Source organism: Leucoraja erinacea, chromosome 7, assembly GCF_028641065.1.
Source record: "Leucoraja erinacea ecotype New England chromosome 7, Leri_hhj_1, whole genome shotgun sequence".
Classification (NCBI taxonomy): domain Eukaryota; kingdom Metazoa; phylum Chordata; class Chondrichthyes; order Rajiformes; family Rajidae; genus Leucoraja; species Leucoraja erinaceus.
The window spans coordinates 47,476,200-47,501,181 of NC_073383.1; the positions used below are offsets into that span (position 1 = coordinate 47,476,200).

The 24,982-nt window shown below is 41.7% G+C and overlaps 1 protein-coding gene across 8 annotated transcripts in view; it reads right to left on the minus strand.

Moving 5' to 3' along the window:
• hdac4 (histone deacetylase 4) overlaps window positions 1-24,982 on the minus strand; it is a 356,629-nt gene that overhangs the window by 22,768 nt on the left and 308,879 nt on the right. For all 8 annotated transcript variants that reach the window (XM_055638510.1, XM_055638508.1, XM_055638509.1 and 5 more), the window contains 7 exons: window positions 24,361-24,481; window positions 15,078-15,124; window positions 12,644-12,751; window positions 10,385-10,440; window positions 9,923-10,010; window positions 7,209-7,328; window positions 6,688-6,785 (listed from right to left, as the gene is read on the minus strand). In XM_055638510.1, the coding sequence (XP_055494485.1) occupies window positions 6,688-6,785; window positions 7,209-7,328; window positions 9,923-10,010; window positions 10,385-10,440; window positions 12,644-12,751; window positions 15,078-15,124; window positions 24,361-24,481 (638 nt within the window). The remainder of the gene's footprint in view (window positions 1-6,687; window positions 6,786-7,208; window positions 7,329-9,922; window positions 10,011-10,384; window positions 10,441-12,643; window positions 12,752-15,077; window positions 15,125-24,360; window positions 24,482-24,982) is intronic.

The window sequence follows — 24,982 nt, forward strand, 5'->3', positions numbered from 1 at the left end:
ATCTCAGATAATTTTCTATAAAGGGAATGATTTGCATGCTGAAACATTTTCCTCGACCAAACTGAGGACATGAGTATGCGGAAACTTCCCTCGAGCATGAAGGAGAGTTCCAGTGACCTCCTAGGACCATGTGTCGACCTTGCTATGAGTTTGAGTCAAGCGCAAACTCATCTAAACTCACAAATTAGGTTGTTGCAGTGGGACAGGCCCTTAAAGGAACCAGGCCATTGTTAGCTGTTTGTTGTGTGAATATAAGCAAGTGTGACTTAGGTGGGGGAGGGAATGCCTGGGTTACTTGAAGTCAGAGAAATCAATATTCATACCACTGGGCTGTAAACTGCCCAAGCAAAATATGAGATGTTCCTCCAATTTGCGTTTAGCCTCTGACAATGGAGGAGACCTAGGACAGAAAGGTCAGTGTGGGAATGGGAAGGAGAACGAAAGTGTTTGGCAACCGGGAGATTAGGTAGGTCCAGGCGGTCTGAGGAAAGGTGTTCAGTGAAACAACCGCCCAGGCTACGTTTGGTCTCGCCGATGTATAAGAGTCCACATCTTCAACAACGGATACAGTAGATGTGGTTGGAGGAGGTGCAAGTGAACTTCTGCCAAACCTAAAAGGACTGTCGGGGTCCCTGTTGCATCTCCTGTGGTTACAGGGGAGGGAACCTGGAAAGGGGGAGGTTTGGGTGGGAAGGGATAAGTTCACCAGGGTGGTGAAAATGTCAGAGGATTATGTGTTGTATGTGACATCTGATGTGGTGAAAGGTAAGGACTATGGGGACTGTCTCTGTTGCGAATAGGGGGTGGGGGAGCAAGAGCGGAGCTGCGGGGTACCGAGGAGACAAGTGTGGGGACCTCATCTATGATGGGAGAGGGGAACCCCCATTCCCTAATAAATGAGGACATCTCAGATGTCCTGGTATGGAACACCTCATCTTGGCCGTAGACAGAGGAATTGGGAGTAGGGGATAGAGTCTTTGCAGGAAGCAGGGTGGGAAGAAGTGTAGTCAAGATAGTTGTGGGAGTCAGTGGGTTTGTAACAGCTAACAATGGCCTGTTTCCTTTATCATCGTTACTTTTTTGTATATCTTTCATTCATTGTTCTATATCTCTCCACATCATCGTCTATACCTCTCATTTCCCTCTGCTCTGAAGAAGACTACTCTGAAGAAGGGTCTCGACCCGAAACGTCACCCATTCCTTCTCTCCAGAGATGCTGCTTGTCTCGCTGTGACTCCAGCTTTTTGTGTCTATCTTATATATTAAAAGTGTTTTTTTAACTGAAAGCTCCATAATGAATGCTTTAGACTTTGTTTATGGAAACATGGTCACATCAGCATAAACAGAAAATCTGTCGACTGGATGGCTTGATGTCATTTATTTTTAATATGTTATCAACTTATGATGCAATATTGACATTTATCCCATAAAGATTCACTTTTAATTGCTGTTTACATGTACATTGGGAACTCCTTAAGGTTTTTTTATTTTTTTCTGTAAGCTTTTATTTAGGAGAGTAAACTGAATAAAAGTGAAATTCTTTGTGCATGTCAACTCTTTCATGACCAAATTGTTTGTAACCCAAGTTATTTTTCTCAGCACCATTAAAGGGTTAAAGCACATATCAGTAACCACCATCGAGCGTAAAGTACTTCTGATTCCTCACAAACTTCAAAGTGCTTGCATTTGGCATTTCCAAGAGCTGGTTTGAATTAAGTTCAATTCTACACTCTACTTCCAAGTTCATGGTGAAACTGAGTGCCTTCTGGATTTCATTAAGTCCAATTATCTTATCTGTTTTCATCTTAGGCTTGATCCCTAGCAAATGCAACGTGGCATTCTATGGGTCTAAATAACAAGGTGCTGCCTTGAAGGCATCTATTGTCTCAGGAGACCTGCATATTACTGAATATATGACCTGCTGCAATTTCTTCCTAAGCCCATGCGTGCTATAAATTCTACACTTCAAAGCTTTATTTTACTAGGATAGGTGAAACAACTTGGGAGAAAAAAAGTTATTCACCTTTCGTTATTCAATTTCGTTGTACATGGTTCATGTTACAATGACAATAAAGAAACTATTCTATTCTATTCTAGTTAGTTAAAATCTGTTAACTTACAATCTCCAAAATACATGGCGTCACCCTAGAAACTTGGCAACACATTAAAAACTATCAGAATGGTTTTTAGTCCATAGAAGTTGTAACAAGCAACAAATGCCTTCTATTTTCGCATCTGCACATTCTGCAAACTTATCTGTAGGATTTCAAAGCAGATGTTTGCAAATAAAATCCAAGAACTAAAGCAAGCTCCATCTTCCAAAATATCTGATTCATTAGATGATGCTGAAAGTGTTTGCTCACTAAGGTACACAATCTCTATTAGCGCTTGACTTACTTAGATGGTCTGTGCTCTCATTAGCCCGTTCATAGTAAAATGAATGTGTAATTTTATCAGAAGTGAAGTAACCAGTATCCTGCTGAGCCAAATTAATGACACACCAAAATATATCCTAATTGGCCACAGCACCTCAGATAAATGAATGAAAATCAGTGGAAGCCAACGACTGAATAGATGAATAGATGGTTCAGCTTGGAGGTCTTTCCCTGCAACTTGAAAAGACCACAACATTCATTGCCAAAGGCTGTTCTACATAAATAATGCCTCTTAGCGATAATTATTGGAAGTTATTGTATCTGCGGAATGATATCTAACACCTCAGAACACGGCGTGATGGGTTAATAGTTTTATATTCGAGAAGCCTGAAGAGGATAAGCATCAGCTTAGGAACATCAAATCTCTGCCTTTTTATAAAACTGCAACTTTTATTTAACAAAAAAGAACCTTGCAAGTTTCATTGTAAGATAATTAAAGATATCCAAACACTCCTGATAAACTCCCCAAGTGCATACTAAATGTTGCTTCTCAAGATACTAGGAGATGTAGGTTCCACAGTTCAATAATACAGCTAACGTATTCATCCCTGAAAGCTGTAAATGTTCCTACAAGCAAAATGCATCCCCCATGCCATTAATGTAAACCTTCCCGCACTTGCAGCATAGTTTCAGTACTAAATAACCATTTTCATAGTGCAAGAAAAGCTTTCACTTCTTTAAGGCCTGCTGATTGACTGAAATTGTAACATTTCAATTATCATATGCCACAAATTTTTAGTTAACACTGTTACATGTTTATACCTGACATTGAATCGATAATACGTAGCTAATCTAGTAATTATTTTCATTTAAATCAGTTGAGAATTAGAAATGTACAGCTATTCCTTTGGTTTAACGGCACGAGGAAGAGTATTTTGCAATTAAATAAAGTTTTTTGTTTGGCTATGGTTCCTTTGGTTCTGCTGCAGTTACTCAAGGGACTTGGGCAGCTAGAGTTAAGGCGGTGTATAAATAACACAGTGTTTCTACAGGGAAGGGCTGATTTTTGATTTGATTTGATTCAACTTTATTGTCACTGCACAAGTTGAGTACAGGTAAAACGAAATGCAGTATAACATCTAGTCAGAGTGCAAGGTAGTAAAAATACTGGTTAAAACAATATGTGCAATGTGGATGAATTAAATTAGTACATAGGCAATAAATATATACAGATAAAAGAGTATGAAAGATAGCTAGCGTCGGGCCTGTGAGTTCAGCATGGTAACGGTATTTTGGAAAAAGCTGTTCCTTAGCCTGCTTGTGCGAGGCCTGAGGCTCCTGTACCGCCTCCCTAATGGGAGGAGGACAGATAGTCCATGATTGGGGTGTGAGGGGTCTTTAATGATTTTCCCGGCCCATCTCAGACACCGTTTGCGGTGGAGGGCATCCATGGCAGGGAGCGGGGCACCGATGATGTGCTGAGCGGTTTTCACCAACCGTTGCAGTGCCTTCCTGTCAGCTGTTGTGCAGCTGCTGTACCACACCGTGAAGCAGGTGGTCAGGATGGTTTCAATGGTACAGCAGTAGAAGTTGGATAGGATCTGGGGGGGACAGGTGAACTTTCTTAAGCCTCCTCAGAAAGTAGAGGCGCTGCTGCGCCTTTTTGATCAGTTTGGTGATATTGAGGGACCAGGACAGATCCTCTGAGATATGTATCCCGAGGAATTTGTAGTTGGAGATGCGCTCCACCTCAGTCCCGTTTATGTGGATGGGGGTATGTCTGCCACCTCTGGTCTTCCTGAAGTCTACGATGATTTCCTTCGTCTTCTTTGAGTTGAGGACGAGGTTATTATTGGTACACCAGGCTGCCAGGTTCTGGACCTCCTCCCTGTAGGCTGATTCGTTATTGTCCCTGATCAGTCCTACCACCGTGGTGTCATCGGCAAATTTTATGATGGCGTTGGAGCTATACATAGGGACGCAGTCGTGGGTGAAGAGGGAGTAGAGGAGAGGGCTGAGCACACAGCCCTGTGGCACAGTGTAAGAGTGGAGGAGGTGAGGTTGTTGATCCTAACAGACTGGGGTCTGTTGGTGAGGAAATCCAGTGTTCAATTGCAGAATCCGCTGAGTTTGGTGATCAAATTGGCAGGGATGACAGTATTAAATGCGGAGCTGAAGTCAATGAACAACAACCTGATGTAGGAGTTGTTGTTGTCCAGGTGGGTCAGGGCAGAGTGTAGGGCCGCAGATATGGCATCCTCTGTAGACCTGTTGGGCCGGTAGGCAAACTGATGGGGGTCCAGTGTGGGAGGGAGGCTGGATTTGAGGTGAGCCAAGATCAGTCGCTCAAAGCACTTCGCGATGACGGGGGTGAGTGCCACTGGGCGAAAGTCATTGAGACTCCCTGAAGCTGACTGTTTGGACACTGGCACAATGGTTGAGGTCTTGAGGCAAGTAGGGACGACACCCTGGGCCAGTGACAGATTGAAAATGTCAGTGAAGACCAGGGATAGTTGTCCAGCACATGCCCTGAGCACACGCCCGGGGATGCCATCGGGGCCGGCAGCTTTCTGCTCATTCACTTTGCTCAGTGCACCTTGTACTGATTTGATGCTCTAAAATCTAAATCACCACGATAGCCTTGAGAGATCCAAGAAATTATCACCACTAACATTCTGACGCGAACATTATTTAATTTATAAATTAGTTATCAATTACAAGCATTACAGACCAAAAATATAAATGAAAACATTTAAGGCACAAAATGCTGGAGCAACTCAGTAGGCCAGGCAACATCTCTGGCTAGAAGGAATGGGTGACGTTTCAGAGATGCTGCCTGTCCCGCTGAGTTACTTCAGCATTTTGTGTTTATCTTCGGCGTCTGCAGTTCCTTCCTACGCTTTTAAAACATTTAATTGATTCTAGTTCAACTTTGGTCACCCTGCTTTAGGAAAGATGCCATTAAAACAGAAAGGGTGCAAAAAGATTTATGAGGATGTAATATTTAAATGAATAATTATAGAAGTAATTCTATAAATTGTTTTAAATCAATTACATAATTATTACATAGTATGATAAGCTTTCAACGTTTTTTGCATGTTTTTTTAATGTTTGTGAGCACCAAACTTTGCTACATAAATGCCAATTGCTGTGAACAATTTAGAATTCCAGCATAATCTTCTTAAAGTAAAGTAAAGTAGCCTTTATTGTCATTCAGACCTTGCGGTCTGAACGAAAATGTGTTGCCTTGCAGTCCTACCTACATACAGTAAAAAATGACGAAAACACACAATAAACACAAATTAACATCCACCACATTGAGTCCACCAGGCACCTCCTCACTGTGATGGAAGGCAAAAGTCTTTGTCTCTTCCCTTCTTATTCTCCCTCTGCACCGAGGCGATCCAGGCTTCGGATGTTGTGACCCCGCCGGGTGATGGTAAGTAACGGCAGTCCCGCGGCTGAATCCAAGCTCCGCGAACGGGCCGCTTCAACTCCGTGGCCCGGGGTGGTCGAAGCCGCCGAAGCTGCCACCCTCCAGTCCAGCGGACGCAGCTGTTGTCGCGGGAGCTCCGGAGAACAGGTCACCAACCTGTGACCTGCGAGCTCCCGACGATGTCGTCCACTGGGCCCTCGGTCGAGTCCACCGGGCCTGCGGCCGATCCTCTGAGGTCGGGTCGCCGCTGCCTCTGCCCGCTCCTGGGTCGGGTCACCGCTGCCGCTGCCGCTGCCGCTGCCCACTCTAAGGTCGGGTCGCCGCTGCCGCTGCCCGCTCCGCTTCTTCAGTCAAGAAGGTGCAAAGATACAGTCAGGGGACATCTTTGTGTCCTCTGCCAAAGGGATATTCTTGGGTGACATACTAGCAACAGCTTTTGATCCGGAAAAGCAGAGGTAAGATAAAAGGAACCCGGAATTAGAATAATGGTGTGTAAGAAGGAACTGCAGATGCTGGTTTAAACCAAAGATAGACACAAAAAGCTGGAGTAACTCAGCGGGACAGGCAGTATCTCTGGAAAGAAGGAATGGGTGACGTTTCGGGTCGAGGCCCTGCTTCAGACATAATAGAGTTGGCCATTTGATTTAAGAGTCTAAGGTACAACTATATCACTTTGGTATTGCAGTATCTAAGAATGGCTTTTACAAATCAACACTGAGACCACTGAACGACTGACCCCATGACTCTTGGTTTTTGAGTGTGAGAAAAAAAGGAGCAAATTCATTTAAAGGTGCTTAAAAAATATTCCCTATTAATAGAATGCATTGGCAATGCAGATAACAACTTTTACTGTCACTGAACATCCTTAAGTCTTACCTAAATGCAGCCATATATTCAGCATCACCCATTGGTGGATCCAAACCACCAGTCCAAGCTATATTGAGATTAAATCCAACGCCTGCACCCGTCCCAACCTAAAAGCCAGAATGAAGACGATTTAAACACCTTAATCTTAAAAACTAATTTTTGATTTTAAATTACATTATTAATCATAATTACATAATCGACTTTTGTATATCTGTCAAATTTTGTATTAATTCGTACTATGCAATAATTCATCCATAAAGAGCACACATACTTGATTTAAACATAATCTTGTGTTTTAAACCTATCAGTATCATATATTTTACTTGTAGAAATTATGTAAAATTTGTATTGAGAAAGGTGTAGTTATTTTTGATGCAAAACATAAAATAAGTGATATATTTTCACCATCATTTCATTATGAAGCATTTTAATTATCTGGCATTATGAGGCAACATTAATGACTTCCAGATTGTGTGTTTATGACAAGTGAGAACAACATTCTTTGAACAACCATTAGTTAATTTACTTGCCTCATCTGGGGCTCCACTGCCTGGGAAGAAGTTGCCATCATCATAGCGATGCAGAGAAATGTACAACACGTTGGGGTCGTTGTAGAATGCCTGCTGGGTGCCATTACCATGATGAACATCCTATTAACACATATCAAACAGCAGATTTAATTGTTGTGTTGTAGAGGCAGAGATTTAGACTTTGTCTTAATACAGGACCAGAATAATAACCATAAATGGTTTCAGGCTGCTTCATTTATTTAGTTTAGTTTAGTTTGGAGAAATAGCGTGGAAATAGGTCCCATCGGCCCACCGTGTCCGTGCCGACCAGCGAGCCCCATTCATTAACATTATCCTCCTACACACTAGGGACAATTTACAATCTTTACCAAAGCCAATCAACCTACATACCTATACGTCTTTGGATTGTGGGAGGAAACCGGAGCACCGGGGAAAACCCATGCGGTCACGGGGAGAACGTACAAACTCTGTACAGAAGGCACCCGTAGCCAGCATTATGAATGTACAGATACTTTACAAGATACTGATTTCATAATTTCTCCAATCATTTACACTGTCTGTCGATTTAGTGTTAATTACTGTTCAAGTTCAAGTTTACATTTATTGTGACATGCACCAATTAACGTAAAGTGATATTTGAGTTATCAAACAGCCATACAAGAAAAAAGAACATAATACACGATAGAGTTTAACATAAACATCCATCACAGTGGAATCAACATTCCTCACTGTGATGGAAGGCAATAAAGTTCAGTCAATCTTCCTTCTTTGTTCACCCGTGGTCGGGGCCTTGAACCCTCCGCAGTCGCCACTATGGACGCCCCGATGTCTAAGCCCTCTCGTCGGGATGATCGAAACTCTGATGTCGGAACAGATCAGAACACACTCCGCCGGCTTGGAGTTCCCGAATCGGCAGCTTTTTCCCGGAGACCGTCGCTTCACGATGTTAAAGACCACGGGTCAGCGGTCGGAGCACTTCTTCTGGCGATCCCCGGCAAGGGATCCCAGGCTCCGCGATGGTAAGTCCGCGCCTCGCCCGCGGCTAGAAGCTCCAAAGACCGCTGCGGTCGGAGCTCCAACACTGGCAACCCTCGGCAAAGGATCCCAGGCTCCACGATAGTAAGTTTGCGCCGCGCCTGCCGCTGAAGCTCTGGGCCGGTCTCTGGTCTGGATAGGCCGGTCCAAACCAGTTGTTAGGCTGCGAGGAGGGCGAAGATGTGACAAGGAGAAAAGTCGCATCTTCGTCGAGGTAAGTGACTGAAAACGGTTTCCCCCTAAAAGGGGAAGTACAACGGGATCTGGGGGTCATTGTACATCAGTCTATGAAAGTAAGCATGCAGGTACAGCAGGCAGTGAAGAAGCTAATGGCATGTTGGCCGTTATAACAAGAGGAATCGAATATAGGAGCAAAGAGATCCTTCTGCAGTTGTACAGAGCCCTAGTGAGACCACACCTGGAGTATTGTGTGCAGTTTTGGTCCCCTAATTTGAGGAAGGACATTTTTGCTATTGATGGAGTGCAGCGTAGGTTTACAAGGTTAATTCCCGGGATGGTGAGACTGTCATATGCTGAGAGAATGGAGCAGCTGGGCTGGTACACTCTGGAGTTTAGAAGGATGAGAGGGGACCTCATTGAAACATATAAGATTGTTAAGGGCTTGGACACGCTAGAGGCAGGAAACATGTTCCCGATGTTGGGGGTGTCCAGAACCAGGGGCCACAGTTTAAGAATAATGAGTAAGCCATTTAGAACGGAGACGAGGAAACATTTTTTCTCACAGAGAGTGGTGAGTCTGTGGAATTCTCTGCCTCAGAGAGTGGTGGAGGCAGGTTCTCTGGATGCTTTCAAAAGAGAGCTAGACAGGGCTCTTAAAAATAGCGGGGTCAGGGGATATGGGGAGAAGGCAGGAACGGGGGATGATCAGCCATGGTCACATTGAATGGCGGTGCTGGCTCAAAGGGCCAAATGGCCTACTCCTGCACCTATTGTCTATAAACATTCTTCCCTCTAGCTTAAGTTCATTCACTGGGTAAAAATAAGCAGGTTCTCTCATCAATAGGTTAAATGTGTTGTTAGAAAACCATCCACTATGCAGCAGAAAAATAATTGACTCATTTCATTTTACCTGTATCTAATAATTAACCCATTTCTTTAAAACAAACCTCTAGATCAAGTAAATCAAATAAATGTTCACAGAAATATCATTTGATAGTCTTTTATCAACTGGCTCCTTTCCACCCCTGCTTCACACATCGCTTTCATCTGTAATAGTTCTAACATCTTTAACCAAGGCACAACTACAAATCCCACTGCAGCCACCAGTGTGACTGGCTGCTAGTACATAGTATAGATAGGTCCTGACTTTCAAACACGTTTATTCTCCTCTATTGCTGCCCATTTTTACTGACTTAGTCTTTCCTTCATTCGTGTTATATTGAACAAGAAGTTAAATTACGGTGGAACTTTTCCATGCTTAATTCAATTATCAATTATAATATATACTAATTCAAACAAAAAAATCAATTTGTACAATGAATAGTGAATAATATATTAAAATACATCAAATGTTAGTTGATTATCTGGATGAGAACCTGAGTCTATAGGTAAGACACTAAAAACAAGTGTGGTGGTCGAACAGTGCACGGGGGACTGGGAAGCAGAATATGAATAATATGTCCCTTATTTTAAGCCTTGTTTTGATGTGATTCACTCACCCAGTCCACAATAAGGATATTGCTGACATTCAACCTCTGTTGTAGGAGCTTAGTAGCGATGGCCACAGAATTGAAGTAGCAGAATCCCCTAGAGGTACAAGAATTGGGAAAGGGGATGTTTAAAAAAAAGGGAAATGGTTAATAGACGGTTGGAGCTTAACTCTGTATAGCGCATTTCCGAGCTGGATAGAAAACACAATCCAGAGATCCTTTTCGATGGTTATCCAGTCTGCCGAAGTACCAAGCATGATATGAGGAATGTTCATGATTCCGATCGTCTGCATTCCTACACTCATTTATCATCAGAGGAAAAAGCACAGTAGGGACAAATTTTCACCAGTTTTTGTTCTGAACCTCATATGTTGCCAATTACACACAAACTCCTCCAGAAAACCAGCAGGTGACTCTTTTGTAAGTACTAAGAGTTATGTTTTACTTATGAGGATGGAAATAGTTACTTACATTGGTGTACTCTCCTCTGCATGGTGACCAGGTGGCCTCACAATCGCAAATCCATTCTGCAAAATACCATGATTTATATAACTACATATACAGTGCGACTTATGTTGACACATGTGCAGTTTCTATACTTTTACTGAAATTTGCATAACAATTCTGCTGTTAATCAAATAACTTATTTGAGAACAGATGTTGTAATTAAGGTGATGCCATAGATTAGACGTTTGCAATACAGATTCTAGTTACTGCTGTATTAGCTGACTTCAATTGGAAGAATGCAAGGGCTATATGATTCGCATTTGGAGCTTAAAGGATAGAAAAACAATCAGAGATCCTTTTCCGATGGTTATCCAGTGACTCTGCCGAAAGTAGCCAAGCACTGATATGAGGAATGGATGAAGGTACACAAAAAAGCTGGAGAAACTCAGCGGGTGCAGCAGCATCTATGGAGCGAAGGAAATATGCAACGTTTTGGGCCGAAACCCTTCTTCAGACTGATGAAGGAGGAATGGATGACATTGGATTGGTTGGTCTGGGATGCCTGGCAGTCTGCTGGTGAACAGTCAGCCACTGCTTATTGCACACGGTTGCACAGAACGAAGTGCCTTTAGGCGATATATGGAGGGCCAGTGGTGTTCAGGTTACACTCAGGTTACAGATAAATTGCTAAGTTATTCAAGAAGGAAAAACCTGCCAAAATAAAAACAATTTACCAAACCCTCTCAAAAATCTTTTTTGTTATATCACATATTCAAAAGTATCAATGACGATGTAAATACAAATCTGAACTGGCATTGTGCTTCAGAGCATTTATAAACATCTGTGAGCTTATATTTAAAAATAAAAGTTGATAGTAAAACAGTCGGAATAAGAATATATTGCAGCATAATGAATTTATGCTGCAATAAAAATAAGTCACAGATAAAGTTTTGCAGTGGTGTATAACCTGGAATAGAAATCTAAAGGCCTGGAGTACAATCCAGAGTGCAAATTCAAATCATGAACAGGCAAATTTAATTTTGAAAATGAGCATAAATAAAAGTCAACGTAAATATTTCTTGTAAACACTTTTTCTATTCTGACAAATGCAATGTATTCCTAATAGTTTGAAATGAGGCATGTTGAGAAAATAAATTTCCACCGGAATGGGACTGTGAGCAAACATAATAAATTTAAGGTAATTGAGCAAAGATGTACAGAGACATGGTGAAAAAAATGTATAGGATAGGAAACTGATGGAAGCTGCAATTATGAAAAATATTGCATAATTGCTTATTTAAAGGGTCATCACAGGCCTAAGACTCCTTCTCTGCAGTATGTTTCTGAAATTCTCCATCTAAAATAACAATTTCAAACATATATAATAGACTATATCTTATTTGGAATATCCAATGAACAAGAAAAATGTCACGGAAATGCATGTTAATTCATTTATTGTGTAAACTTGGACCAAAACCAGTCTGTGACAATCCCAATTTATTTTTCTGATGCCTGGAGAACCTGCTCAGAAGTGGATGAACTTGAATAGATATAGCATCTTTTACAACCATAGTCAATCCTGAAATAGTGGTCATTTTTGTATTTCAAGAAACATAACAACTAATTTACATCTTGCAATAGGTTGGAAATAGAATTGTAATTAACATTCAGGTATGAGTTGAGGGATTAACATTGTTTAGTTTAGAGATACAACGTTGAAACAGGCCCTTCGGCTCACCAGGTCCGTGCCGACCTGCAATCACCCTAGTTCTATCCTACACACGAGGTGCAAATTACAGAAGCCAATTTACCTACAAATGTGCACGTCTTTGGAATGTGGGAGGAAAATGGAGCACCCAGAGAAAGTCCATGGAGTCACAGGCAGAATGTACAAACTCCGTACAGACAGCACCAGCAGTCAGGATCGAACCCGGGTCTCTGGCATTGTAAGATAGCAACTCTACCGCTGTGCCAATGTATCGACCACATTGCTCTACTATCATGAGTCACATATTAATCGCACAAGGGAGTAGACTGGACTTAGATCTGACATCTCATCTAAAGGTAGTCCTTCTGACAGTGCAGCACTTCTGCATTACTGCACTTGAGTATCAGCCTGGATTACATGCATATGTCCATAGAGTTGATGTTTAACACTGTACCTTCCAGATTCAGATGGAGAATTGTGATATCACTCAACCCAGACTGGTGCAAACTTATGATAAATTTATCTACAACATTGAAATTTCCTTCCTTTTAACAATTATTGTTATGAAACCTCACCTTCAATTCCTTAGTTGCCACTTTGAAAACAAGTTCAATCACAGATCCCACTGCTAAACGTGCAGCACTGGACGAATGGATCTCATTCCAAATCGTGTCACTGTCCACCTGAGTATCAAAACAGAAGAACCAATTCCTCCACTAACTGTATAATCAGGGGTGCATACATAAAATGCTGGTTATTTTTCTTAAAAAACCTATTTGAAAAAAATCTGCTTTTTAAATGCAGGTAGCAGGGGAAGGAAGATGAGAGGTGTGCAGGATAAGATTGGGGGGAGGGGGGCGAGGGCGAGGGCGAGAGGGTACAAGAGCAGGGGGAGGTGTTTAGCCAAGAGCAGGGGGAGCTGATTAGCCATGATCAGATCTGTAAGTAGACGCAAAATGCTGAAGTAACTCAGCGGGCCAGGCAGCATCTCTGGAGAGAAGGAATTCTCGCTCTAGAGAATCCTTTCCCTCCAGAGATGCTGCCTGTCCCACTGAGTTACTCCAGCATTTTGCATCTACCTTCGATTTAAACCAGCATCTGCAGTTCTTTCTTACACTTCAGATTTGTGGAGCATGCTTGAGGAGCTGGGAAGCCTGCTCTTGCTCCGGTATTTCATATTTGCTTACTCCATTCCAATCAAATATTCTCCGGTAAAATACCTACATTATAGTAAATTGAATTGTATTTCCTTTGCCTTAAAATAAAAAAAATGAAAAGAATGTTTTTCGAAACAAAAGTCAAAACCTCTCGCCATGTAGATACTAAAGATAAAGTAAATCCACCAATGTATCTCTGTGTGAGTAAACTAATCAACATAAAATGACATACTGGACTCTTTCCATTTACACACATACGAAGACACATGTTGTTCAAGCTGTTTTTTTTTGTCTCACTTAATTCTCTTGTTTATTGAGCAGATTGACAGAATAATGAACACTGTCTCTGGAATGCTCACACTGTGGTGACAAGTTGGCATTCTATCACCACTCAATGCTCTGCTCTTTTACAAACAACTCAGTTCAGAAAGAAAGAGCTGTCCCAAATTGCTTGTCTTACAAAACTGCCAGATGTGTCAAATAAACAGTGTTTGTATGAAGACTGCATGAGAAATTGGAGCAGACCTAGGCCATCAGTCCCCTGAGTGCACTCCACCAGTTAATAAGATCATGGCTAACCCTCAATGTCATTCACTTTTATTAATGGCAAGGAGTCAAATGGTTTATAGGAATAATTAAAAAGTAATAATTTTAATAAATGTGCTTTCTGAGCATATTCAATCAGACTCCAGATAGACTACTGCCATGGAACACATACAAGACTTGTATGCATGATTCAGTTAAACATTTCATATAATTAAAACATTTATAAATAATTACTTTTTAATTCCAGCAAAGAATAAAAGAAGGGAGCACAAAAAATAATCACTATTGTTAAAAACATTTAACAGAAAATAACAGCATTTCATTTACAATCAGAATATTACAGCAAGCTATGTTTGTAAGTGCTCACAAGGGAATACACACTGTAGTTTATTCTCACTAAGCACATCAACTTGTAGAGCAACAGTTATTTAGTTTACCGCAAAGATAAAAATGAAATGTTGAAAGATTTATTTATGTTAAGACTCTCTATATTGCATCTCTAATGTCTCAGTATGTTTATACATCATGCAGCTGAACTGTATACATCATAAGGTTCACTCGTATGATTCCCATATCTATGCTAACTTTTCTCAACCTGGGAAATGGTATACAACTGTCTTCAGTGGCTCTGGTTCAGAGAGAAAAGCAGTGTTCCTATTCCTGATATGCAATTCATGTGGATGGTTAGCTCAGTGTTGGGTTAACTGAGCTTTCAACAACATGACAGCTAATACCGCCATGCACGTGTAATGAATAATGAAGTGAATTATTGAGGATGGTAGTGAACTATGCCCTATTATGATCAATACTTACAAAAAATCATGGGTGAGGAGAAATTGGCAAAAAAAGAGATTAACGATCCTTGTGCCAAACATCACAGAGGCCAGTATAAACATGTAAAGGTTTGTTTCTGAAGTACAAACCTCCCTCCATCCTGTGGAAAGATACTACTTCACCAGACAATTATTTTATATGGGGAAGCCAAAACTTTTGTTGTTAGAAACAGGGCTATGACAGAGTGAATCCACATCCACCTGCTCTGTCACCTGTTTGAAGGTGAGATAATAGATTTTTTCTTAGCCATCATTCAATTTTCCTGAATCTGTTCCCTGAATAATATCACACATACTGCAGTTGTGGTTTAGCCAACATGTCTAGTTCAGCAAACCTTGAATTCCTCTTTATGGGGACATCTGTTCTCAATTATCTGCTGAGTAGAAGTCAAAGCAACAATTTATGTTGCTGCTGAAATGGAAAGACCAAACAAGACATTATTTACACTTTATAAAAGAGAGAAAAGACTTACTCCAAGTCCGCCACAAGGAAGCATAACAAACATTGGAGTGATGGAACCTGTGGAATAATATTGAAAAACAGCATTTGGGTAACAGTATCAGTATAAATCATAATGTTTGTAACAAAGTTAGAATCACAACTTGAGAGTGAATATTGCAAGTACAAATGAGCGTCTGCAAGGTGTATTTCCCCGCTAATGCTGTGTTCACCCCCTCACTGGCCTCCAGGGCCAATGCAAAAGGCAACAGTTCCTCAGAGTTTAATAGCTGAATACGAATAGTTTGAGCAATTTTTATTCTTTCAAAAATGTTTTGATTTTAATGACTGAAAGCCAATTGTTGTTTGCTGACAAAACTGCAAAGCTGGAAACTTCAATAATATACGAAAATAAAGTAACTGTGGAAATTAATGGATGATTATGTAAAGTAGGAGATTCTGACTTCAAACACAAGAACAAGGAACAAAGTATTTTTCTTGGGTAAACCACAACAGGGACAACCTAATTTATTGAAAAACTACAGTGCATGTTTTTATAATGTATACCCGTAATTCAAGCAAATAAGATTGCAATGCCAGCAGCTGTATGGTCTCTGAGGTCCCCTGTCTCTCGTGTTAACTACCAATTAGGGAAAAGCCATGGTTATGACCATCTGAATATTTGAAAGCTATAAACGTACGACAAATAATCATCGGAAAAATGAATCATTAAAGTATGATTTTGCCAAAATTGAAATAACAAACAACTTTTCTTTGAAATTAATTAAATCTCCATTTAAAAAAATGTAAAATTCTGTCATTACAGGATGCAAGCATCCCAATGGAGGTAGGGCAGGAAGATGAAAACTATAATGGATTTAATAGAAAACAGTACTGTGTTCTAAAAGTTTCAACAACTGGTCCAGGAACCCTGAATTTGCAACATTAGACTGTACATTTTTTAACACTGCACTGATTCCTAAACTTCATTTTTCCAAGCATATTTAACAACAATAATTAACATTTTATCAGCTGGCAGGTACAGACATCAGCAAAGCAAGCTGTGTTTGCAGCTATAGGTTTTATTCAGCAGGAATTTTCAGAAAAATGAGAATGAACAAGCCTCCCAAAACACTACATTCAGTAGCTGTTCATGCAGCAGTTGCCTGCATCCCAATTGTATTAACATTGAATTCTCCAGTCCCTGGTATCCTTCCCCACTCCTTTCTGATCTATCAGGTTCTCTCTCACACAGCTTTCTTTCCACTTCACTTTCTCCCGCATCACCCAGTTCCTTTCCCCTACTCCATCTGATGATCACCCATCCCTATTGTCTTACAGGTGCACTATTTCTCCTCCTGTCCCTCCCACAATTATTCTCCTCTACCCACCTTCCCTCCTTCTGGTTCTACATGCCACTCCTCGCACTTCCTTTCTTCTCAGATTCCACCATCTGCAGTCCTTATCACTTCTAGCCTTTGTGACCATCTCCAGCCTCCACTCCTCCACCTGAGTCGCATACCTCCTTACCTGGATCCACCTATCACTTGCCAGCTCTTTCTCCACTCCTTCCCCATATCTCTTTCTATCAGCTATCTCCCCTCTATTCCAGTCTTGAAGAAAGGTTCCGACCCGAAACAATGTCTGTCCATTTCCCCCCACAGATGCTGCCTGCCCTGCTGAATTCCTCCAGCACTTTAGTTTTTGCTCAAGATTTCAGCATCTTGTGTCTCCTGTTTCTTTTGTTGTCTATGAAATGATATTGATAAAGATAGCAACTATGCACAGAACTCCTATTTTAATTGTACAGGAATGCATAAGTCTCAGTCTTTTGCACAGCAAATTAATGTCGAATTGCAATTGTGCTCTGTTATTGGAGATTAGACCTGGTGCAAGTTCATTGATCATTTCAATGGAGAAGAAATGTTGCAAAGGAAACAGGTAAGATCGAATGGTAATTTACACGTTTTTATTTGCATTAGTTTCTTGTGTTTTAAGTATTTCTTAAGGTTTTCAATTTAATAGTACCTTTGTTTTTTAATAGTTCACTCAAATTCAAGCTGTTTGACAACTGGTTTGGCCTTTGTCTCAAAGCTAGTCAACCAGCAAGAACCCAAGTGTGGGAAGAACAGGTTCAACAGGTGGATACCTGACAAGTGCAGGCAGTGGGTTGCTTTGTAGACATTTCTGTCTATTGTGTTAGGCTGCAACACCGTTGAATGTGTAACACAGTTAAACCATCCAACAATTCTGGTCTTCTATATAAAATGATCAGAGCTCAATGGAGTACTAACTTTACTTGCTAAACTATGGTTACTCAACTCAACTATCACTACTTGAGAGGCGTCACCAACCTAATGCTTAAGGGGTAATACATTCTCTTTATAAAGAATGATCTGTATTAAAATAGTATTCATGAACTAGCATATAAATATTAACATGTAGCTCGGCAATATATATTCTGCTGTAGTGTACTGGAATAGAATAAGGACCACACTGGATTTTTAGCCTTGTGACATTGAGTGGAATCTAGGTCAGACCTCAGTGATTAAACCCATCTAATTGTAGCAACTCTGAACATCCAAACAGAAAGAAACTTGTCTTTGTCTCATCAGTCTCCAGTGGGAATGAGTGAACAATATAACATTGCCATACTTTTAAGAAAAGCACTTTGGGTAGCCGATGAGATAAAAAAAACACAAAAATAAAATAAACTTCTGAATTTTGAAAGTGCATCCCAATTCCAAGCCTGCCTCTATTTTAAACATATTGATGACTCCACTTGGTTTTCCTCTTTCTCTGTTCAACCCGTAAGTAATATAGGCAAATTTGTGAAAACAGTTCCTTGGTTTCCATCCCACTCATTCCAGCATCTGCAGTTCCCTCTTAAACACTGTGTATACTCTACTGCGTTATCTCTTCAAGATATGCCCACCTTGAAGAAGTTCTCCTCTTCTCTCCGGAGACAGTTTCACAACCTCCTCTCTAACTGTCCCCCATCTGTGATCCCTCCTGCCCTCCAACTGTACGCTGTCTCCTCCCATCCCCCAGCCTTCTGGCTACTCCTCCTTTTCCCTTTCTTGTCCCCACCCACCCCCGCCCCCGATCAGTCTGAAGAAGGGTTTCGGCCCGAAACGTTGCCTATTTCCTTCGCTCCATAGATGCTGCTGCACCCGCTGAGTTTCTCCAGCTTTTTTGTGTAACCTTCGATTCTCCAGCATCTGCAGTTCCCTCTTAAACACTGTGTATACTCTACTGCGTTATCTCTTCAAGATATGCCCACCTTGAAGAAGTTCTCCTCTTCTCTCCGGAGACAGTTTCACAACCTCCTCTCTAACTGTCCCCCATCTGTGATCCCTCCTGCCCTCCAACTGTACGCTCTCCTCCCATCCCCCAGCCTTCTGGCTACTCCTCCTTTTCCCTTTCTTGTCCCCCCCCACCCCCCCCCCGCCCCCGATCAGTCTGAAGAAGGGTTTCGGCCCGAAACGTTGCCTATTTCCTTCGCTCCATAGATGCTGCTGCACCCGCTGAGTTTCTCCAGCTTTTTTGTGTAACCTCCTTGCAAACATATCCTGACACACATTTCTGAATACAAACATTGCACCACAATGTGCATGTGAATGCAGGCAGCATTTTATTTTAAACTAGCAAACATTGTTTTCAAGCCAGACAACTGTTTGTGATTTCTACCCACTAAAAATAGAGTCTTATTGGAAGCAAATGTTTGTGGAATGCAATCATACAGTGGCTTACTTCTAATTCACATCGACGACAAAGGGGAAAAGGAGATAGTGATCAGCAGAGAGAAGGAACTAGATAGAGGAAATTAAGGTAAGGAGACGGCTGTTTTAAAACAGATTTCAGAGTTTAATAAAAACAAGCAAAATGAAAGAAGTTTGATGGTTTAAAAAAAAGCTGACAATCACAGTTATGACACTACTGAAACAAAAGAAAAGCAAATGCAATAAATAAACACAAAATTGATCAGTCCAAGAATGAGAGCAGAAATCTATCATGCTGAACAAGCTAAAATGCTCACATTCCCACATTACACTTCGCTTGAGTGAAATGAAGCTTAAATACCAGCTAATCTTGAAAATAAAATGCACCCCTTTTTTGCCATTAACAACTTTTGACATTTAAAATGCTTTATCAAGCTAATACAAATATGATTTAGAAAATACTTTTTTGAGAACTCTGATTCGGTGAATCACTCCGAAGCAAAAATCCCAAACTATATTCAGCTGGCATGATGTGAAATTGATATACAAGTACAGGTATTTAAATATTAGGAATAACTAAAATGGAAATAAACTATATATTTTATAAAAACTAACTATAAAATAACACCAATCTTTATTTCTATCCTCACTTCCTAATCACATTAAATATTTTATAAATAATAACTTGAATTTGACCCCTGTTTAATCCTAAATATTTTCCCTTCAAATGCTTCCTCCTTCCTGGGGAAATGTCAATTTTGGAAGCAGCAACATTTTTGAAATAAACTACTTTTCCATCATTAAAAACATCTAAAAGATTGGAATTACAGCAACTGATTTAGTAACAATGACAAAGTCAACCAGCATGGGTCCTTACAATTGTACATTGCTCACAGAGAATGGGTGCAAAGTGATAGAACGAGGCCAACATATAGACAGGACAACACATATTTTGTGTCTGAAGAAAGGTTTCGATCCGAAACGTTGCCTATTTCCTTCGCTCCTTAGATGCTGCCTCACCCGCTGAGTTTCTCCAGCATTTTTGTCTACCACATATTTTGTGCCCAATATTCAAGAGAGTTTATTGTCATATGTCCCAGATAGGACAATGACATTCTTGCTTTGCTTCAGCACAACATAATATAGTAGGCATGAATACAGAACAGATCAGTGTGTCCATATACCATTATATAAATATATATATACACATGAATAAATAAAACAGATTAAGTGCAAATAAACAGATAATGGACTATTAATGTTCAGAGTTTTGTTTCAGTTGAGTTGAATAGCCTGATGGCTGTGGGGAAGAGCTATTCCTGACCCTGGACGTTGCAGTCCTCAAGCTCATGTACCTTCTACCTGAAGGTAACAGGGAGACGAGTGTGTGGCCAGGGTGGTATGGGTCCTTGATGATGCTGCCAGCCTTTTTGAGGCAGCGACTGTGATAGATCCCCTTGATGGTAGAGAGGTCAGAGCCGATGATGGACTGGGCAGTGTTTACTACTTTTTGTAGTCTTTTCCGCTCCTGGGCGCTCAAGTTGCCGAACCAAGCCACGATGCAACTGGTCAGCATGCTCTCTATGTGCACCTGTAGAAGTTAGAGAGAGTCCTCCTAGACCCTAGACATACCGACTCTCCGTAATCGTCTCAGGAAGTAGAGGCGCTGATGTGCTTTCATTATAATTGCATCAGTGTTTTCGGACCAGGAGAGATCTTCAGAAATATGCACGCCCAGGAATTAGAAGCTCTTGACCCTCTCCACCATCGACCCGTTGATATAAACGGGACTGTGGGTCCCCATCCTACCCCTTCCAAAGTCCACAATCAGTTCCTTGGTTTTGCTGGTGTTGAGGGCCAGGTTATTGTGCTGGCACCATTTGGTCGATCGGTCGGTCGATCTATCTTCTATCCTCCGACTCATCCCCATCACTGATACGTCCCACAACAGTGGTGTTGTCAGCGAACTTGATGATGAAGTTCGCACTATGACCGGCTACGTAGTCATGAGTATAGAGTACAGCAGGGGGCTGAGCACGCAGTCTTGAGGTGCTCCCGTGCTGATTGTTATCGAGGCTGACACATTTCCACCAATACGAACAGTCTGTGGTCTGTGAATGAGAAAGTCGAGGATCCAATTGCAGAGGGATGCACAGAAACCCAGATCTGAGAGATAGGTAACCAGCTTGGAGAGGATGATTGTATTAAATGCCAAGCTTTATTCAATGAATAACAGCCTGACATATGAGTTTTTGTTATACAAGTGGTCCAGAGCGGAGCGGAGAGCCAACGAGATCGCATTCACCGTTGATCTGTTCTGGCGGTAAGTGAACTGCAGTGGGTCCAGGTTTTTGTCGAGGTAGGAGTTGATTTGCGCCATGATCAACCTCTCAAAGCACATCATCATCACCGACGTTAGTGCCACTGGTCGATAGTCGTTGAGGCACGTCACCTTGTTCTTCTTGGGCACCGGTATAATTGATGCCCTTTTAAAGCAGGTGGGAACCTCAGACCTCAGAAGTGAGAGGTTGAAAATGTCCGTAAAAACTCCAGCCAGTTGGTCCGCACAGGTTTTTAGAACACGACCGGGTATACCATCAGGTCCAGGCGCTTTTCGTGGGTTCACCCCTCTGAAGGATTTTTTGACGTCGGCCTCTGTGACTGAGACTGAAATACCATCAGAGCGAATGAGGGCTCGGGAAGGCACATCAATAGGGAAGGCACCCTATCAAACCGTGCGTAAAACGCATTGAGCTCGTCAGGGAGTGATGTTTCGCCGACATTCGAGCTGCCTCCTGATTTTGCCTTATAGGAAATGATTGCATTCAGGCCCCGCCACAGCTGCCGAACATCTGTCTCATCATCCAGATTGGAGCAGAAGTCCCTTTTGGCCTTTTTGATGGCCTTACCGAGGTCGTATCTGGACTTCTTGTAGACCACTATATCATCAGACATGAATGCCCGGTGTCTGGTCTTCAGAAGAGTGCGGATCTCAGAGTTAATCCAAGGCTTCTGATTGGGAAACACTCGGATGGTTTTTGTAGGGATGCAGTCCTCCACACATATCTTTATGAAGTCTGTAACGACTGTGGCATATTCGTTCAGGTCCGTTGCCGAGTCCCTGAAAATTGCCCAGTCTACAGACTCCAAACAGTCCTGCAGTTGTTCCTCTGCACCCCCCTCGACCAGCTCTTTACAGTCCTCACTCACCTCTGGGGGTGTGCTCTTCAATTGCTGCCTGTAGGCAGGAAGCAGCAGCACCGCTGTATGGTCGGATTTACCGAAGTGAGGGCGAGGGATAGAGCGATAGGCATCCTTGATGGTGGTGTAGCAGTGGTCGAGGGTGTTTGATCCTATGGTGCAGCAGGAGACATGTTGGTGGAAGTTAGGGAGCGATTTCTTGAGGTTTGCTTTATTGAAGTCCCCGGCTATGATGGTAAATGCCTCGGGGTGTTTATTGACCACGGCGTGCAGCTCCTCCAGTGCCAGGCGGACATCTGCCTGGGGTGGGATGTAGACCGCAGTCAGGATTATGGAGGTGAATTCCCTTGGAAGGTAGAAGAGGCAGCACTTCACCGCCAGATGTTCGAGGTGTGGAGAGCAGGAGTTGGACAGGACTGCCACATCTGAGCACCACGCAGAGTTGACCATGAGGCAGACGCCCCCTCCTCTCCCTTTCCCAGATGCCTGTGTACGGTCCATACGGTGGATGGAGAACCCTTCAGGCTAGATCACTGAGTCTGGGGGGCTGGGGGTGAGCCATGTCTCTGTGAAACAGAACACAGAGCATTCCCTCAGCTCCCTTTGATAAAGCAGCCATGCCCTTAAGTCCTCCACTTTATTTTCTAGTGACTGTACGTTGGCCAGCAGGATAGTAGGGAGAGGGGGCCGAAGTCCCCTCCGCTTCAGTCTGACCTGGAGCCCTGCCCGACGGCCACGTTTCCTTACTGCATGGAGCCCTCCTCGCTCTTTACAGGTACAGTACTTACGGGTCTCCGCGAGGTCGGGGAATCCCGAGATCGCGAATTCCCATACAGTCGGCACCTCCAGCTCCGTTGCTGCTGGGGGATCCTGCCCGACGGCTTCAATTCCGGACTCCCTGAAGGCCTCCCGGATGTTTGCAGGTAAGGTTCTTGCTGTGCCTGCGCTCCTCTGCGAGGTTGGGGAATCCCCTCTGACCGGGGATTTCCTTACCGGCGCTAACATCGGGAGTTCTCACTAGCGCTAATGCATTTAAATGCATTAGCAGCTCGCTACTTACGGCGTTGATTCTAGTGGATTTCCTGATGCAGGTGAATTCATAAATGCTGCATCTTACTGTTTATCTTTGTGCTGTTCGCAAATTGTCCCCGCAGGTATGCGCCATCTTATATCTTTTTATAACAACCTCTGCCTCAAATGAAATAGTAGAAGAGTCCATCAAGGGGCGTTTATTTATTGAAACAGCTTATGTATGGGTTAAAATAATCATGTGTTGACAAAGCCAATAAATTCAGCACATGGAATTTAAGAAAATGACTGAGGGTTTGCGTCCTACAGTGTATTTATAGGGCGGCACAGTCTTATAGCGCCTGAGACCCTGACATGCCTTATAGCACCTGAGACCCCGGATAGACCCTGACCACGGGTGCTGTCTGTACGGAGTTTGCTCGTTCTCCCTGTGATCATGTGGGGTTTCTCTGGTTTCTCCAGTTTTCTCCCACACTCCAAAGACATACAGATAGGTAGGTTAATTGACTTTGGTAAGCTTATAAAATTGTCACTAGTGTGTAGGATAGTGCTAGTGTACAGGTCGATCGTTGTTCGGCGCAGACTCGGTGGGCTGAAGGGCCTGTTTCCGCAATGTATCTCTAAAGTAAAGTAACATTTGGCTGTGTCATTCCAGAATCAAAGACATCTTTACTGATATGTTGCCAACCCTGCAGCCAGATCAATCTTTATTTCCCATTGGTTTTTGGTTGATTAAGAAGTCAATTTGTTTTAGAAAATCAATAAAACTATCTTTTTCATTTGATCTATTACGAAAATGGAAGAAGTGTTCTTAACTTTTTAAAGAAATAAGAACGCAAAATCAAAGTTGAAATAGTAAGAGCATGATCCAGTAAGAAAATTATAATGAAAAGAAAAATGGGAAAGTAATATTTAGAATCTAAATTTAAAAATCTAAAACATTTTCAAATAAATTATGAGCTCTAACATATAAGCATTATTTTCAATAATATTTGCATATATTTCAACTGAAACTTGCCCATAGCCTGAGAGAGTTAGGTTCTGGATTTACTGGCATGTTAAAGAACAAGGATTAAATTCCAGCTGAATTACATTTAAAATAAATACAGACAATACAACATGCATAAAATGTACCCCCATTTTCTGTAAGTAACTCTAACTTTAAAACAAAACAGGGGAAGTATAAAATTTATTAAATATAAAAATATTGTTAATCCCTGTAAACTCACTGTAAAAGAAAGATAAAGTGCTTGGAATTCATCACTTATTTCAGTGCATACTAAGCTAACATCATTCCCATGGATAGAAACAATAGCTATTTCTGGAACGACATCAAAACGTAAAGAGGACTGAACTATACATTACCTAGTAGCTTCTTACTGTCTAGCTTCTGTCTGTTCAATGGATTAGTGCCATACAATAATGCGTGCTGCTCCGAATGAACAGTTTGCAGTTCCTCCAACGATGCTTTTCTTCCTCTGATGCACTGCAGAAATAAAGACAAATGTAAGTACGTCTATATCATACAAATTAACAAAACATCCTCAAAGATTATTTCACGAGATTTTCAGTGATATTTCTAACAATGCAATCTATCATCCTGTAACTACTGTCAATATTATCTATGGAGTGAAAGAGTTCAGAGATATATTGAGAGGAAAGATAATAAAAGAAAAAAGTGAATCAAAAGAATATGCAACTATCGTGAGCAAACATACCATTAGATTAAGTGGTTTCAAATTTGTCATACTATAAAGCAATAGCTTGATTTGTTGACAAATGTCATTATTATTTTGATAGAAGTGCATAACCAAGAATGTCATCTCGGGCAAAACTGTAGATGCTGGAATCTAGAGCAAAAAACAGTGCTGAAGGAAATAAGTGGGTCAGGCAGCATCTATAGGTAAGGGTCTGGTGGCTTGGCATTTTGCTGGTTGTCTGTACAATCAGGCACAGATGCTGTCCTACCCACTGAGTTCCTCCAGCA